Genomic DNA, 16,823 nt, shown 5'->3' on the forward strand with positions numbered 1-16,823 from the left:
CCCCAAATAAAATATTTCTGTACTTTAATTTCTTAATCACTACTGTCAGCTTGGTTGCTATACATTTAATTACAATATAAAGTTGACATTGAGGATGAAGAAACTTGAGTAATTATACTTTTTCTTACTTCTATTTAACCAATAAGATTTTAATAGCAAATTAGAACAAGATTTTACTTCCTTAATAACTAATGGTTACATAAAGTAGAATTTGTATCAAGTAACTTAGACTTCAGATTTCTGGATGTATCAGTTACTATGCTACTGAGGAGATACATCTAGATGATGAAGTTAAAATATTAATTACAACTCCAGTCATATGAAACCAAATTATTTTGAGAAATTATCTTATTTCACCAGGCACAGTGGCTCACGCCTGTAATCTCAGCACTTGGGGAGGCCGAGGCGGGCAGATCACGAGGTCAGGAGTTCAAAATCAGCCTGACCAATATGGTGAAACCCCATCTCTACTAAAAATACAAAATTTAGCCAGGTGTGGTGGCACGCACCTATAATCCCAGCTACTTGGGAGGCTGAGGCAGGAAAATTGCTTGAACCAGGAGGCAGAGGTTGCAGTGAGCTAAGATCTTGCCACTGCACTCCAGCTTGGGTGACAGAGGGAGACTCTGTTTCCAAAAAAAAAAAAAAAGAAGAAATTATCTTATTTCAGTGTAGTAAAAAAAAATAATTTTTCTTTAACATTCTTCATAAAATGTGATTGAGGCTATTAAATATCATAAAGCTTGGATGAGGGTGCAGATAATTTTACAAAAAAAGTTGTATTTTGGCAAATATTTTATTATAAATGAAAATAAGAGTTTTAAAATGGCACTTAATCTGTTCTCTCTCTCTCAGAGTCTGCCAAATAAATCAGATTTCTTGGAAAAAATTCAAAGTTGATACAGTGGAGGCAAAATGAACTATTGTCAGATAAGTCATCTGCCATAAATGAAAGGACCCCGGACCGCATTAAGCAGAGGGGGACTGACAGTCAGTGGAGCTTTTCTGTTTGCAATTTATTCAGCAAAAGCAAACAATTTTTTACAAGTCTCTAATACAAAACTTAGTTCAAATATCAAAGGTCTGATCCATTTTCAAAGGCATTGGTTTTATTTTTAATAAGTTGAACTGGCCTTAGATGAAAGATATAGTTCTCTTCACATAGTTTACACATTATTTACAGAGAAATGAAAAATCTTGCTGCCTTTGTTATCACTTGTCATTTGGGAATTTCTTAGATAAAATAAAAGAACATGGAAAGATAATTTGACCTCTGACTTCCAGGAGAATGATCAGGCCACATCTAAAATTTACCAAAGAATGAGAAAAAATTTTTTTCAAGTTGGAAGGTACCAGAGTGATTAGCTGGTCTAACCTACTCATTTTGCAGATGAGAAAACTGAGATACAGCTGTCTTGAGCTGCGGCAAATTACTCAACTCTTCCTTGTATTGTAATTAAACTGAGACTAACACCAAGTCTCTTGCTGTTGTTGCCAATTCTTTTCTTTGAACCGCACTTTGTACATCCTCCACCAAGCTTAAGAGTCATTACCTACGGGGTCAAGGGGTGGGAATCAGGAAGAAAAAAAGATAATGGCTGGGGGTGGGGGAATGTGGGATGATGTTAGGCATGTTGTATTCAACAATGAGCCATATGTATTAATAAATAATTTCCTAAGAAAAATAATTTTAAAAAAATCAAACCTTAACATCAACAGAACCAAATTTCAAAGATCAGAAATACCAAAGTGAAACTGAATGTTAGTATTGAAATTTAAGCTACATTTTCAAAAAAACAGCCAGCAGAAAACTAGATTTCAGTTTCTGTCTCCTTTTAGTGACTAGTTCTATATATTATGTTTCTCTATACCTGGAAAATGTTCTTAATATAATATACATGCAGTCTGAAGTAATTTCAGTTCTCAAGTTTATGAAAAAGAATTGGGGTTTAAAAAAATACTACAAAAATATGCACTTATATTTTATTTCCAAAATTATATATTTCTACTGCAGTGATATAAGGTCCAAATTTTCACTGTTGAACCGCCTTCTTGCATGGTGTTAAACAGTTATTTCTACAGAACAGATATCATTTGCATAAATCTTTTTTTTTTTTTTTTTTTGAGATGGAGTCTCACTCTGTTGCCCAGGCTGGAGTGCAGTGGCGTGATCTCGGCTCACTACAAGCTCCACCTGCCAGGTTCATGCCATTCTCCTGCCTCAGCCTCTCGAGTAGCTGGAACTACAGGTGCCCTCCACCACGCCTGGCTAATTTTTGGTATTTTTAGTAGAGAGGGGTTGACCTCGTGATTCGCTTGCCTCAGTCTCCCAAAGTGCTGGGATTACAGGCATGAGCCATCACGCCTGGCCAATTTGCATAACTGTTTACAGTAAAACCCATTCAGAAATAGTAACTACTTTTATCTACCATCAGAGCTGAAAGAAACAGATTTCAGTAAAAAAAAAGTATAGGGGTGGGTCAAGTCATTTTTTTTTAAGAAAAATATACTGTATATAGTACATCTTGGAAACTACACAGCCATGTTTTATTTAATGTGAAGGCACAACTTTAACATTAAAAGCAAAGCGTTTTAGTTATTTATGATGTAACTGTCAGTACCAGCTCATAAAAATATATATTTGCAAGCATATCATTGATGGCTCTTTCAGATTGTCAATTCAAAAGTCAATTTAAAAAGTCCAAGTCTATTTGTAGAAAATCAATGACACATTATGGCAGTTCCACATATTATTGCTGGACAATCGGTTCACCAGTCATCGCAGGGCTTTCTTCATTTGTTGCATAATCCAGATGGTCCATCATCTAGGCATAAATAAAAGACGTTAGGAAATGCAAAATTTCAACTTGCCCCCAATATTCACTACATTAGCAAAAGGATTCTGAGTTTTTCTAAAAAACACAAATTGCTCTATGAAACTGAGCACGCCTTTTGGAGCACTGTTCTGGTTCAACATCCACACTTCTAAGGAGATAGGGTGACACTGAACCTCTAAGGAAGTCTAATCACGTGACTCAGAGCCCATTTGTGTTCTCTGGATCTTCCATTATCTCCATTTCCAAATATGAATACTGCCCTTCATGGCAGTGAGAACTCCAGAACAAAAGGAAGATATTCCTGACACTTATTCCAGGACACTATTCCAGGCAGTGTCCAATCATGTAAGTGGGAAAACTAAAAATGGCCTCATGAGTTACTGTGATAATACCTGCTGGCTCTGGGACAGTGTGATATTACTGACACCTTGAAATAACCGTAAGATAATTCAAACTTTGGAAACTTTATAATAATTTCTACAAAAAATGAACTTGAGGTCAAATGATATTTGAAAACAAAACCAAGAATACATTTGCTAGGCCGGGCGTGGCAGCTTACGCCTGTAATCCCAGCACTTTGGGAGGCTGAGATGGGCAGATCATGAGGTCAGGAGTTCAAGACCAGCCTGGCCAAGATGGTGAAACCCTGTCTCTAATAAAAATACAGAAATTAGCTGGGCGTGGTGGCAGGCGCCTGTAGTTCCAGCTACTTGGGAGGCTGAGGCAGGAGAATTGCTTGAACCCAGGAGGCAGAGGTTGCAGTGAGCTGAGATGGCACCACTGCACTCTAACCTGGGCAACAGAGTGAGACTCTGTAAAAAAAAAAAAAAAATTGCTATAGACTATTTTAAAGAAATTACTGGCCAGGCACAGTGGCTCAAGCCTGTAATTCCAGCACTTTGGGAGGCCAAGGCAGGTGGAGCACGGCATGAGGAGATCAAGACCATCTTGGCTAACACAGTGAAATCCTGTCTCTACTAAAAAATAAAAAATAAAAAAAATTAGCTGGGCATGGTAGCAGGCGCCTGGAGTCCCAGCTACTCAGGAGGCTGAGGCAGGAGAATGGTGTGAACCCGGGAGGCAGAGCTTGCAGTGAGCTGAGATTGCACTACTGCGCTCCACCCTGGGTGACACAGTGAGACTCCGTCCCCACCCCCCAAAAAAAGAAATTACCAGTTAAACTTTTCTCAAATGGTCACTTCAGCTCTGCCTATATTCTCATAAAAAACTGTCTTATATTTGGAAATGAAGGATGAAGAAACTGTTTAAATGCTTTCAGTGTTTCAGCAATTCAGATACAATTACTAAAAATAGAAAAAAGTAATGCCTTTGTGAAGACTGTTAAAGACTTTTAGACTAGTGATTAAATTTCAGTATAGAGATGCACTTTTTTCCTTTCCTTCATCAAGAATTAGAAGAAGGAACGATCAGCAAGATAAATGTTCCTATTTTTGAAAAGTGGTTCTGAAGGCTTTAGTGTTTTTTGGAAGAAGAACAAGAGGGTGGAATCATCTCCAAATAGGGTCTCTTGACTTGCCAGGCAGAAAGAATACAACATGAGCTGAGGCTTTTGGCTGACAACTGTCTCAACTAATGGTGACAGTTTACAAAATCAAAACCTAGGCCGGACGCGGCGGCTCACACCTGTAATCCCAGCACTTTGGGAGGCCGAGGCAGGTAGATCATGAGGTCAGGAGTTCGGGACCAGCCTGGCCAACATGGTGAAAACCTGTTTCTACTACAAATACAAAAATTAGCCAGGTGTGGTGGTGTGCCTGTAATCCCAATCCTACTCGAGAGGCTGAGGTGGGAGAATTGCTTGAACCTGGGAGGCGGAGGCTTTGGTGAGCCGAGATCGTGCCACTGCACTCCAGCCTACGCAATAGAGCAAGACTCTGTCTCAAAAATAAAATAAAATAAATCAAAAACCTGCTGATACTCTACAAGGCATTTCAAGACCCAAAACCATTTTGAGGTCTTCTAATTGCCAAAGATATCCCCTAGATTTAAGGTCACTAGTTTGCAGCAATTCTAGGGGAAAAAACAAAAGCCAAATCAAGACAGATAACATTTATTAAGCAGTTCACTACAAGAAACATAAGATGAAGATGTTGAACAGTTAATTTTAGTCAATTTAAATGAAGGGGGGAAAGGAAAAGTATGTAAGATATATTTAGGCCCCTTTTCTTCTAGGAATTTACAAGTTCTGGGTCTAAGAGGTTAGGGCTGTGTAGAGAGAAAATTGAAGCAGACTCAGCAGAATAGATGGTGGAGAAACCCTCTTTCTTCCCCAAGATCTGCTTACCCCGGCAACTATAATCTAATGAAATGATAGCCCACATACCCTAAATTATAACATGCTTCCCTGGTGCCTTGTTAGCACAGTAGGTAGTGAGTCAGTCTCATCTAACTTGCCTCTTCTTTCCTAATCCCCAGGTACCTCACTGGCAATATATAATCTAATCCCTGAACACAGAAATATATTAATTTAAAAAACCACTTTCAAAGTCAACTTACTGAGAAGTAAGCACCTCTATTCCCTATTTACTTTTCTTTACTGACTTTCCAATAAAAACAATACAGAAACATAAAGAACAAAGTTTTAAAAAATACAACAATAAGTTGGCCGGGCGCGGTGGCTCAAGCCTGTAATCCCAGCACTTTGGGAGGCCGAGACGGGCGGATCACGAGGTCAGGAGATCAAGACCATCCTGGCTAACATGGTGAAACCCCGTCTCTACTAAAATACAAAAACTAGCCGGGCGAGGTGGCGGGCGCCTGTAGTCCCAGCTACTCGGGAGGCTGAGGCAGGAGAATGGCGTGAACCCGGGAGGCGGAGCTTGCAGTGAGCTGAGATCTGGCCACTGCACTCCAGCCTGGGCGACAGAGCGAGACTCCGTCTCAAAAAAACAACAACAACAACAACAACAACAATAAGTTAACATAAATAATACAATGAATTGACAAAAGTGGCAAACATTTTCATCATATTTGGAAACAGGAAAGCTTGATTTGGAAAGATGGCCTCTGAAAACAGGTCAGCTAAGGTGGCATTTTCTAATAGCTCTGCTTGCTTATAATTGAACCAATCTCCAGAAATAGTCTAATAAAACACTCACTAAAGCAGGGTAACTGGAGACTTGCTGATACTAAAGCAGAGTTGTTCTAAGTTATCTCTGTATTCTGACTTGTCAGTTACAGCTTGTGACTTCTAAAAATAATGAGAAGTACTAGTGACATTTAACAGACACAACTCACTGTTTACTGGGTATCGACAAACTGAAAACTTACTACCTGCCCAGAGTAAAATAGCCCATTGGACATTGCTGCACATATTTAACTCCACTTATTTCATTATAGAAGCAAAAAATATCCCCTAAAATGATGACTCCTCTTCATTGTGCTATATGCCAAAGTAATCATGACTCTGCTTGATTTTTCTCTGCTGAGAAAAAAGTATCTTTATTTGCTTTATATTAATTAGTACTAAGACTTCACATAAAATCAAATAAGGGGGTCTGAGTACTGTAGTTCTTGAAGCATTCCACAAAAAAAGTTCATAGGAAATATACTGTAACTACTTTTGGGCTGTAGAAAATAATTTAAAATTAGTAATTAGTATTTCCAAATTAATTTTTTTTTCTTTTTTTTTGAGATGGAGATTCGCTCTTGTTGCCCAGGCTGGAGTGCAATGGCACGATCTTGGCTCACTGCAACCTCTGCCTCCCGGGTTCAAGCAATTCTCCTGCCTCAGCCTCCCTAGTAGCTGGGATTACAGGCATGTGCCGCCATGCCCAGCTAATTTTGTATTTTTAGTAGGGATGGGATTTCACTATGTTGGCCAGGCTGGTCTTGAACTCCTGACTTTAGGCGATCCACCTGCCTCAGCCTCCCAAAGTGCTGGGATTACAGGCATGAGCCACTGTGCCCAGCCCAAAATAGTATTATTTTAGTGAAACCCTATAGAAATATTACTTCTTTTGATGAGAGAAACTCACAGGAAGGGCTAAAAGACTCAAAGTAAGATCCTGAAGTATTTCAATAAGGTCTCCAAGTTACAACAAGTGAGTTTTAACTTGCCCACTAAAAACAGCATGGAAAGACTGTCAGGGCTACCTGGACATTTAAAGAGTCTCCAGTGAAAAGTCCTGCTTTTTACTACCAATATTCTTGCACTCAACTCTATTATCTGGCATTCGAATGAACCAAATGACTAATAGTATAAACAAATTTACCTTAGTCTTGGATTGTAACTTTATATTACTTGTTTTGTATTTGATTATTTCAAAACAGCAGCAAAAACTTGCCATATTTACAAAAAAAGATTGCATGTAAAGACCATAGAGATACATGTCTAGTTTAATGTTTTAAAAGTGCCTCACTTTTATAGTGGCATATGACAATTACAGTCATTTTATAAGGGCTGCTGAAATACAATCAGGAAGCTTATACACACTTGCAAAAGTAACTAAAGGTCAGTGGATGAAGGATTGAGCATTAGAGGCGCACTGAGAATTTACAGCATAAAAACTACTGTCATAAGCATTGTGGATTCCTAATACATAAGAGCTAATATTTAGTGAGGGAGGCATATATAAATACCGGAACTGCAGGGCAGATGTTAATAAGTATTTAAAGTACAAAGTCTAAAAAAATACAGTGAAAGGTAAATGTGATTTTAATTGGAGTACCTACTTCCTTCTAATTTCTTAGAGATCTACTTGGAGAAGGCAGAATTTAAGTTGGGAGTTAAACAGGGATATTCTAGAAATAGAAACTGACAAAGCTTAGGAGATGATGGAGGTTGGGAGAGAGAAGCAAATGATTATTATTACACTGTTAGCCTAAGAGATGAGCCAGAGCTGACCCTCAGGCCTGTCTCACAGTGGACCCATATCAAGTCTCCCCCTGTCTCACCAGGCATGTAGAAGTTCCCCACTCTTATTTCTGAAGTCTCTGCCTAGCCTTAACAGATTTCAACATCCACCTGCCTCATACTAAGCCTTAAGCTAACCCACTACTATGGATTTCCTTCTCTCCCCCCCTCCCTCCCTCCTTCTTTCCTTTTCTTTCTTCTTTCTTTCTTTTTTTTTTTTTCCCGAGACGGAGTCTTGCTCTGTCACTCAAGTTGGAGTGCAGTGGTGCGATCTCAGCTCACTGCAACCTCCGCCTCCCAGGTTCAAGCAATTCTCCTGCCTCAGCCTCCTGAATAGCTGGGATTACAGGCGCCCACCACCACACCTGTCTAATTTTTGTATTTTTAGTAGAGACACGAGTTTCACCATGTTGGTGAGGCTGTCTCAAACTCCTTACCTTGTGATCTGCCTGCCTTGGCCTTCCAAAGTGCTGGGATTACAGATATGAGCCATCACGCCTGGCCCCACTATGGATTTCTTATTCCCCTACCTCCCTATAGATCCAATCTCATTTTATGGATGAGGAGACAGTCTTCAGAGATTAAGTTATTAATCAGAACTGATGTCAAAGGCCACAATACACTGTCTCCCACAAATGACAACATTCAAGGTAAGCTAATTTTGATTTTAAATGTTGGTCATAAACAATGAAAGATTTTGTTTTTAAAGGGAAATAATTTATAAAGGCATTATATTACATAGCTTTCAAAAATGCTAGTTTTCTGAAAAAATACTCTTTTCTGAGTTTTTTTTTTTTTTTTTTGAGATGGAGTCTCGCTGTCGCCCAGGCTAGACTGCAGACTGCAAGCTCCGCCTCCTGTGTTCAAGCAATTATCCTGTCTCAGCCTCCCGAGTAGCTGGGACTACAGGTGCCCACCACCATGCCCAGCTAATTTTTGTATTTTTAGTAGAGACAGGGTTTTACCATATCAGTCAGACTAGTCTCGAACTCCTGACCTCAGGTGATCCACCTGCCTCGGCCTCCCAAAGTGCCGGGATTACAGGCATGAGCCACCGTGCCCGGCATTTCTTGAGTATTTTTTTTTTTTAACATCCTGCAACTTGCCTAAAATTTGAGCAAATGTCCATTCCCATATTTCAAAATTTTGTGAAGAGAAAAATGACTGAGCCTACACGTAATTTTTTCTCTGCAGCTTGTGATGGCTCAGAATTTGTTCTTTTACAAGTAAGTTAAAGGAACCAGATTTAACAAAAACCCAAAGTTCTCATATCCAGACCAGGAAAATGAAAATTTAGTCACTGAATTGAAAAATAACCAAACCAACAAACAAATCAAAACAAAAAATCCTCACTCCTATGAATAACGATAGCAAATAAATTCACAGCACCTATAAGCAATTTGTAGATATTAACGTATTTATTACACAACCCTCTGAAATAGTTTGTTATCCCATTTTACAATGTAGAAAAACTGAGGCACCAAGAAGCTAAGCAACTTGCCCAAGGCTACGTAGCTAATAATGAACAAAATTAGAATTCCAAATTTAGGCAGCCTGGTACTGGACTCTATGTTCTTTACTTCTATGAGTTATTTTGTATTCTGAATGTCTTTACCTAATACAATTACAATACTGCACTAGAAAGTGAGAATTTTTTTTTTTTTTTTTTTTTTTTTGAGACGGAGTCTCGCTCTGTTGCCCAGGCTGGAGTGCAGTGGCTGGATCTCAGCTCACTGCAAGCTCCACCTCCTGGGTTCACGCTATTCTCCTGCCTCAGCCTCCGGAGTAGCTGGGACTACAGGCGCCCATCACCTCGCCCGGCTAGTTTTTTTGTATTTTTTAGTAGAGATGGGGTTTCACTGTGTTAGCCAGGATGGTCTCGATCTCCTGACCTCGTGATCCGCCCGTCTCGACCTCCCAAAGTGCTGGGATTACAGGCTTGAGCCACCGCGCCCGGCCAAAAGTGAGAATTTTATTAACAAAGTTGACCTATGTTTTCAGATGCTTTTAAACAGATTTTCCTGCAATCAAATGTCTTACTTAGCTACTATGTTATATGGTAAAGCTCCTGATGTTCACCCTCCTGGGGCTATTATTACTTAGTGACTAGCAACAGTGTTCTTTCCCTTTGTAGGTAGCTGCTGTGAAGCAGAGGCAAAATTTTTTCTCAGGCTGGGCATGGTGGCTCACGCCTATAATCCCAGCACTTTGGGAGGCCGAGGTGGGTAGACCATTGAGGGTCAGGAGTCCGAGACTAGCCTGACCAACATAGGGAAACCCCACCTCTACTAAAAATACAAAATTAGCTGGGCGTGGTGGCTCATGCTTGCAATACCAGCTACTTGGGAGGCTGAGGCAGGAAAATTGCTTGAACCCTGGAGGCGGAAGTTGCAGTGAGCAAAGATCGCACCATCGCACTCCAGCCTCGGCAATAAGAGCGAAACTCCATCTTAAAAAAAAAAAAAGAAAAAAAACTTTTTTTTCTTGGCCAGGCATGGTGGCTCATGCCTATAATCCCAGCACTTTGGGAGGCCAAGGCGGGTGGTTCACCTGAGGTCAGGAGTTCAGGACCTGCTTGGCTAACATGGCAAAATCCCGTCTCTACTAAAAATACAAAAATTAGCCAGGGATGGTGGTACACACCTATAATCCCAGCTACTTGAGAGGCTGAGGCAGGAGAATCGCTTAAATCTGGGAGGTAGAGGTTGCAGTGAGCCAAGATGGCCAATAAATAAGACTGGCCAATGTGGCAAAACCTCTACTAAAATGATGCGGGGTGATCGAGCAAAATTCCGCCACTCCCCCTCGCCCCCCCAAATTTTTTTTTTTCTTAATATCATGATTTTAATAAGTTTTTTTTTGTGTTTTTTTTTTTTTTTTTTTTTTTTTTTTTTAAGACTGTGTCACTCTGTTTACTCTGTTGCCCAGGATGGAGTGCAGTGGTACAATCTCGGCTCACTGCAACTTCTGCCTCCCAGGTTCAAAAGATTCTCCTGCCTCAGTCTCCTGAGTAGCTGGGATTACAAGTGTGCACCATGAAGCCAGGCTACTTTTTTCTTGTATTTTTAGTAGAGATGGGGTTTCGTCATGTTGGCCAGGCTCGTCTCGAACTCCTGATCTCAAGTGATCCACCCGCCTTGGCCTCTCAATATGCTGGGATTACAGGTGTGAGCCACTGCTCTCGGCCTAAGAATGAAACTTGGATGGTCCAGGGCAAAGCATTTGTTCACTGGGAATATAAATGCACCCCTTGGTTGAATTCTTTCCTTAACTACAATCCTGTGTCAGTAACAATCATGGGGAAGAAAAGGAAGAAAGGTGCTAGAATCAACCAGAAGAAAACATGTGCTGTAGAATATTTCCAAAGAAATGCAATGTTACTAACTTTATGTATGCAACAACTCTAAATATTCAACTATTTCCAGTAAGAGTTAGCATAAAAAGATATGGAAGCTACAAAGAAACTGTTTACAGTAGCTGCCCCTTAAGGGTGGGGTGGGGAAGAATGGTTAGAAAAGGAATTCCATTTTACTTTAGACACTTTCACGTTGCTTATTTTAAAACGCAAATACCCATTACTTTGTAATTGAGACACGAAAAGAAAATTACTAAAATGAAAACAGTGAAGGTCTATGTAAAAATTTTAGCAAATTAACTACCAGTAACATTAGCCTACAAGACATTGAAATAGAACAAAGACTAGAATTACTATAATGAACATCTTTTCACATCATTTTTGGCCACATTTTAATCATTTTCTGAAAATACCTTAAAGAGAAAATACTGGGTCATAGTAAATAATAAAGTATGATATAGGCATATGAAGGGAATATTATACAGCCATTAAAATAATTTTATAAGAAATTTAAAATAAAATGTAAAATGTAGTGAAAAAGAAAGAGAACTATTTATAGTATCATTCACTCATCTATACATTTATCCAGAGAAGGCACAGAAGGAAATTCACTTAAACCTTAGCTATCTCCAGGTGGTAGGATTATGGGTGGACCTAATTTTCCTCTTAATAAATATTTTCCAAATGTTCTATAATCACATATTTTTATTTTTATTTATTTATTTATTTTTGAGATGGAGTCTTGCTCTGTCACCCAGGCTGGAGTGCAATGGCGCAATCTCAGCTCACTACAACCTCCACCTCCCAGGTTTAAGCGCTTCTTCTGCCTCAGCCTCCCAAGTAGCTGGGATTACAGGCATGCGCCACCACGCCCAGCTAATTTTTGTATTTTTAGTAGAGATGAGGTTTTGCCATGTTGGCCAGGCTGGTCTCAAACTCCTGACCCCAGGTGATCTGCCCGCCTTGGCCTCCCAAAGTTCTGGGATTATAAGCATGAGCCACTGCGCCCAGCCTATAAGCATATATTCTTAATAATAAAATACTTTAAAAGCTGTATTAAAGGGAAAGGACATTTTATAAATAAAACAAATTCTGACTGAAAATAACAAGAAACAAATAATTCTGTAAGACAGCACATATGCTCTAACAATTCTAAATTTCAATTCTAAATTAAACAAAGATTTAATGTCAACTCAGAACAATATTTCCTGATGTTGCTTGTCTTTGTCCTGATTTACAGTTAATCAGATGAGTACCCCTAATAGTAGAAATCTCTTGCTCACAGGCTTGTCCTGAGTCTTTTCTTCTGCCTCTACATTCTCACTATTCTGTATGCTAATGGCACTCCCGAGTATCTATCTCTAGCCAGGTCTGTCTCCTGCACACCAGACCTATTTATTCAACTGCCTATTATTTCTCTCTTTGCGGTGATCCAATAGGTACGTTTGAAATGTTCAAGACTGAATTCATCATCATCTTCCTCAACGCTGTTGCCTTTTCTTCATCACCATCCCCCTAGTTTCCCAATCCAGAAGCCCTGGACTCTACTTCTTTTCCTCTGCCCCTACTGACTCCATCATCAGGCCCTATTATGCGTCTAAATTTCTCTTAACTTTGTTCAAGTCTTTCCATCTCATTACTTCGCTAATTCAGGCTTCTATCACTTCTTTTTTGTTTGTGTTTTTGTTTTGAAACAGGGTCTCGCTCACTCTGTTGCCCAGGCTGCGTGCACTGGTGCAATCATGGCCCACTGAAGCCCCTATCTTCCGGGCTCAAGCAATCTTCCCACCTCGGGCTCCCGAGTAGCTAGGACCAAAGGCATGTGCCACCACGCCCAGCAATTGTTTTCTTTTTTGTAGAGACAGGGTCTCGCATGTTGCCCAGGCTGGTCTCAAATTCCTGGGGTCAAGTGATCCTCCTGGCTTGTTGTCTATACTGCAATTATCAGTATAGACAACCACGTCTGGCCTTCTATCACTTCTTATTGCAATATAATTGTCCCCAGTTTTGCTCCCTTAATTTTCTAGATTTCTTAAAACTTTAAATGGTCTCCAGTGCTTAGTATAGAGTTCAAACTCTTAAATGTGGCTTATAAGATGCTACAAGGCTCTCACTCTTGCTTTCTCCTCCAGTTGTCATTTCCTGTAGCTCCCCTAACCCTTACTCAGTATTATAGCCATCCTAACCTTCACTGAGTTCCTAGAATGTGCTATGTTCTCTTCCCTCTGAGCCTCAGAAGACATGGTTCCTTCAACATGGAACACACAGCTCAGTCTTCAAGTCTGGACATAAATTTAATATTCTTCAGAAAGCCTTCCTCAAATCACCTAGGACTCTTTCCTGAAACCACAAGCACTGGATATCCCATCTATAGTTTTCATAGCACCTGCTGTTAACTAATATGTTTATCATACTTTATTGTTAGTGACTTTATCTCTATTCCCCACTAGACTGTAACTTTCAAGAGGTCATGAGAATAGGCCTCTTTCTAACTTGATCATCTTGTATCACCAATACCAAAAATAGTACACTCTCATAGAATCACTCATAAACATTTGCTAAATGAAGAAATATAAAACCATTAAAAAATGATGTAGAGTACTTTTTGAGATGTGATTTTAGAGTTTATTAGTATAGTGTATATCATAGGATACACTTTTATTTTAAAACTTTTAAAATAAAAAACCTGTGTGAGTGTCATCTTCAGTGTAAAAGTTAAAAGTTACCTTACTAGTTTAGTCAAGGGCATTAGGATCATAAATTAATTCTACGTATAATAGTCTAAGTTGAGACAACAGCTTTGTGATGTAGGCAAGACAGGTATTATTAGCTTAACCAAATCTCAAAGAAATTTTAAGATTTCCTGAAAAGAATTCTAAACCAGTTTTTTTTCAAATCATAGTAGTCTGTAACTTAATGTGTTAACCACCTCTCATTAAATAACACTATAAATGACACAAAAGACCAAGCACAAGATGGACATGAACTTTGAACTGTTTATCTACTATCAGAATTGCAGCCACCCACCCAAAGTGTTTCTGTTTTTGTTCACGTGACCCCTGACACAGAAGCATGAGGGTGGATGGAGGAGGGTAGTAGTTGTAATAGGGCAAAGCAGAGCTAACTGCCTCACAAAGTGCCTTCATGAAGGGGTCAATGCCATGGCCCTGACCTCAATAGGCTAGGGTTTCCCAACTCTTCTTAATTTCAACGCAAACAGACTTTACTGGAACACAAGAACATTTAGGGAAATAAAAAAGAAAAAGGTTTAACTTCAATGAAGAAACCACTCAAGCAAAAGAGACTCTGGTATCAAGATTTTCTTTGTTTAGACATTTTAAAGAAAGGTCAACCTTGATTCATTTAAATCTCAAATGAGTGCCCTACCTAGTTTGGTTAGGCCCATTTAGATGCTGAAGAGTACACCTTTTTTGAGATGGAGTTTTGCTCTTGTTGCCCAGGCTGAAGCGATCTTGGCTCACTGCAACCTCCGCCTCCCGGGTTCAAGCGATTCTCCTGCCTCAGTCTCCCAAGTAGCTAGGATTACAGGTGCCAACCACAACACCTGGCTAATTTTTTATATTTTCAGTAGAGACAGGGTTTCACCATGTTGGCCAGGCTGGTCTTGAACTCCTGACCTCAGGTGATCCACCTGCCTCGGCCTCCCAAAGTGCTGGGATTATAGGCGTGAGCCACCATGCCTGGCTAGAGTACACTTTTTATGTGCAAAACCTTAGGACTCTTACTATAAATAGCTAATGCTTAGTCTCAAAATTAAGTACTTATTTTAAACATACAATTTTATCTTTCATGAAGTCTGCTTTTGTGTAGGTTTTGAAAATACATGTTGAAATGCTATTTTGTTTTCCCTGATGTCCTCCGCTGTTCTTTTGTAGTTTTGTCTTAAATCACCAGGCTTTTGGCATTAGGTTGCAGGGGAGGTGACAAATGATGATGCAGCAGGTGGACTGTGAGTAAAGGGGTATTACGGTACTTTTTGGTACATAAAAGTGTTGCTATATATAGGCTGTTCCCACCCAAAATCAGTAAGTAAATTAAGTCATAAGATAACGTGGTAATCAAAGTATAAGCACATACCTGATAGCTGTTACCTTTCCAGAACTTTTTCATTTCCTTACGTCTCCAGGCAACAATTGAGGCAGTAATAAGTGTGCAAGGTACTAAATAGAGGAGAGCAGGTTGCCCCTTTTTCATCAGCACCAGAACAACAAATGTAAGTATCATGCCAATAGCATAGGCTGCAAGAAGAATACCAAGCCATCAGTCATTTCTACATGTTACCAAAGGTGGGTTTGTTCCTCTCTCATTTAAGTATTGGTTTTCAAATATTTCTGAGGACATTTTTGTTCTATGACTTCCTGTAATTTCATCATTTTCCTAGATAGGATTAGGAGACATCTTCTACGGAGCTTTTGAAAAATCTGGAAAGTGGTTAGCATTTCAATTATTACTAACCTAACCATGTATCATTGATAGAGATAATACTTCATGAGAGTTTCAATTATCTGTTGCTATTAAAGTTGTTAAATGGTTTCATTATTTTAGATAACTAAATCTGTACCAATAGGTACTATAGGTTGTTTTAAAAAATCTTCCTAACACTGATTACATACTTCCTAAGCTTTGTTACTAAGCACATACTTTTGAACTTTTCTTTTTTCTTTTTTGAAACAGTTTCACTCTTGTTGCCCAGGCTGGAGTGCAATAGCACGATCTCAGCTCACCGCAACCTCCACCTCTTGGGTTCAAGCGATTCTCCTGCCTCAACGTCCCGAGTAGCTGGGATTATAGGCATGCACCACCACACCTGGCTAATTTTGTATTTTTTAGGAGAGACGGGATTTCTTCATGTTCGTCAAGCTGGTCTCGAACTTCCAACCTCAGTTGATCCGCCCGCTTCAGCCTCCCAAAGTGCTGGGATTACAGATGTGAGCCACCATGTCCAGTCTGAACTTTCCTTAATGACTCAGGGTTTTACTAGGAACATAGGATCTCAGAATATTCCTTTATAAACAATTTAGTATAATTCCTAATATTAAAGATGAGGCAATGGAGGAACAGGGAATTTAAGTGAGCTGTCCAAGGGTACACAGGAGAATTAATGAACACTCCTATAATCTGCCTTTGGATACTAATATGTTAAAGCCCTGGAGAGTACCATACTTAGTGGCCTCAAATTGCTTTTTTTGAGATGCAGCCTCGCTTAGTTGCCCAGGCTGGAGTGCAGTGGTGCGATCTTGTCTCTTGAACCCACTTCCCGGGTTCAAGCAATTTTCTTGCCTCAGCCTCCCGAGTAGCTGGGAATACAGGCATGTGCCACCATGCCCAGCTAGTTTTTGTATTTTTAGTACAGATGAGATTTCACCACGTTGGCCAGGCTGGTCTCAAACTCCTGACCTCAAGTGATCCATCTGCCTTGACCTCCCAAAGTGCTGGGATTACAGGCATGAGCCACTGCATCTGGCCAGCCACTGCACCTGGCTGAGACTACTTTTTGAATTTCTTTATACTTTTTTCTTCATCTTCTCCCTCACTTAGCTATTTTCTTTTTTTTTCTTTCTTTTTTTTGAGACAGGGACTCAATCTTTCGCCCAGGCTATAGTGAAGTGGTATGATCATGGCTTACTGCAGCCTTGACCTCTTGGGCTTAAGCGTTTCTCCCATCTCAGCCTTCTGAGTAGCTGGGACCACCACATCCAGCTAATTAAAAAAAAAAAAAATTTTTTTTTTTTTT

The 16,823-nt window shown here is 39.7% G+C and overlaps 1 protein-coding gene across 1 annotated transcript in view; it reads right to left on the reverse strand.

Moving 5' to 3' along the window:
• Positions 1-2,518: 2,518 nt before the first annotated feature.
• Positions 2,519-16,823, reverse strand: part of SPPL2A (signal peptide peptidase like 2A) — a 61,841-nt gene continuing 47,536 nt past the window's right edge. The window contains exons 13-14 of the mRNA XM_017896172.1: positions 15,167-15,327; positions 2,519-2,825 (exon numbers count right to left, since the gene is read on the reverse strand). Coding sequence (XP_017751661.1) covers positions 2,751-2,825; positions 15,167-15,327 — 236 coding nt within the window. The 3' untranslated portion in view covers positions 2,519-2,750. The remainder of the gene's footprint in view (positions 2,826-15,166; positions 15,328-16,823) is intronic.

The sequence above is a fragment of the Rhinopithecus bieti genome, unplaced genomic scaffold (assembly GCF_001698545.2).
Source record: "Rhinopithecus bieti isolate Rb0 unplaced genomic scaffold, ASM169854v2 scaffold_27781, whole genome shotgun sequence".
Taxonomy (NCBI): domain Eukaryota; kingdom Metazoa; phylum Chordata; class Mammalia; order Primates; family Cercopithecidae; genus Rhinopithecus; species Rhinopithecus bieti.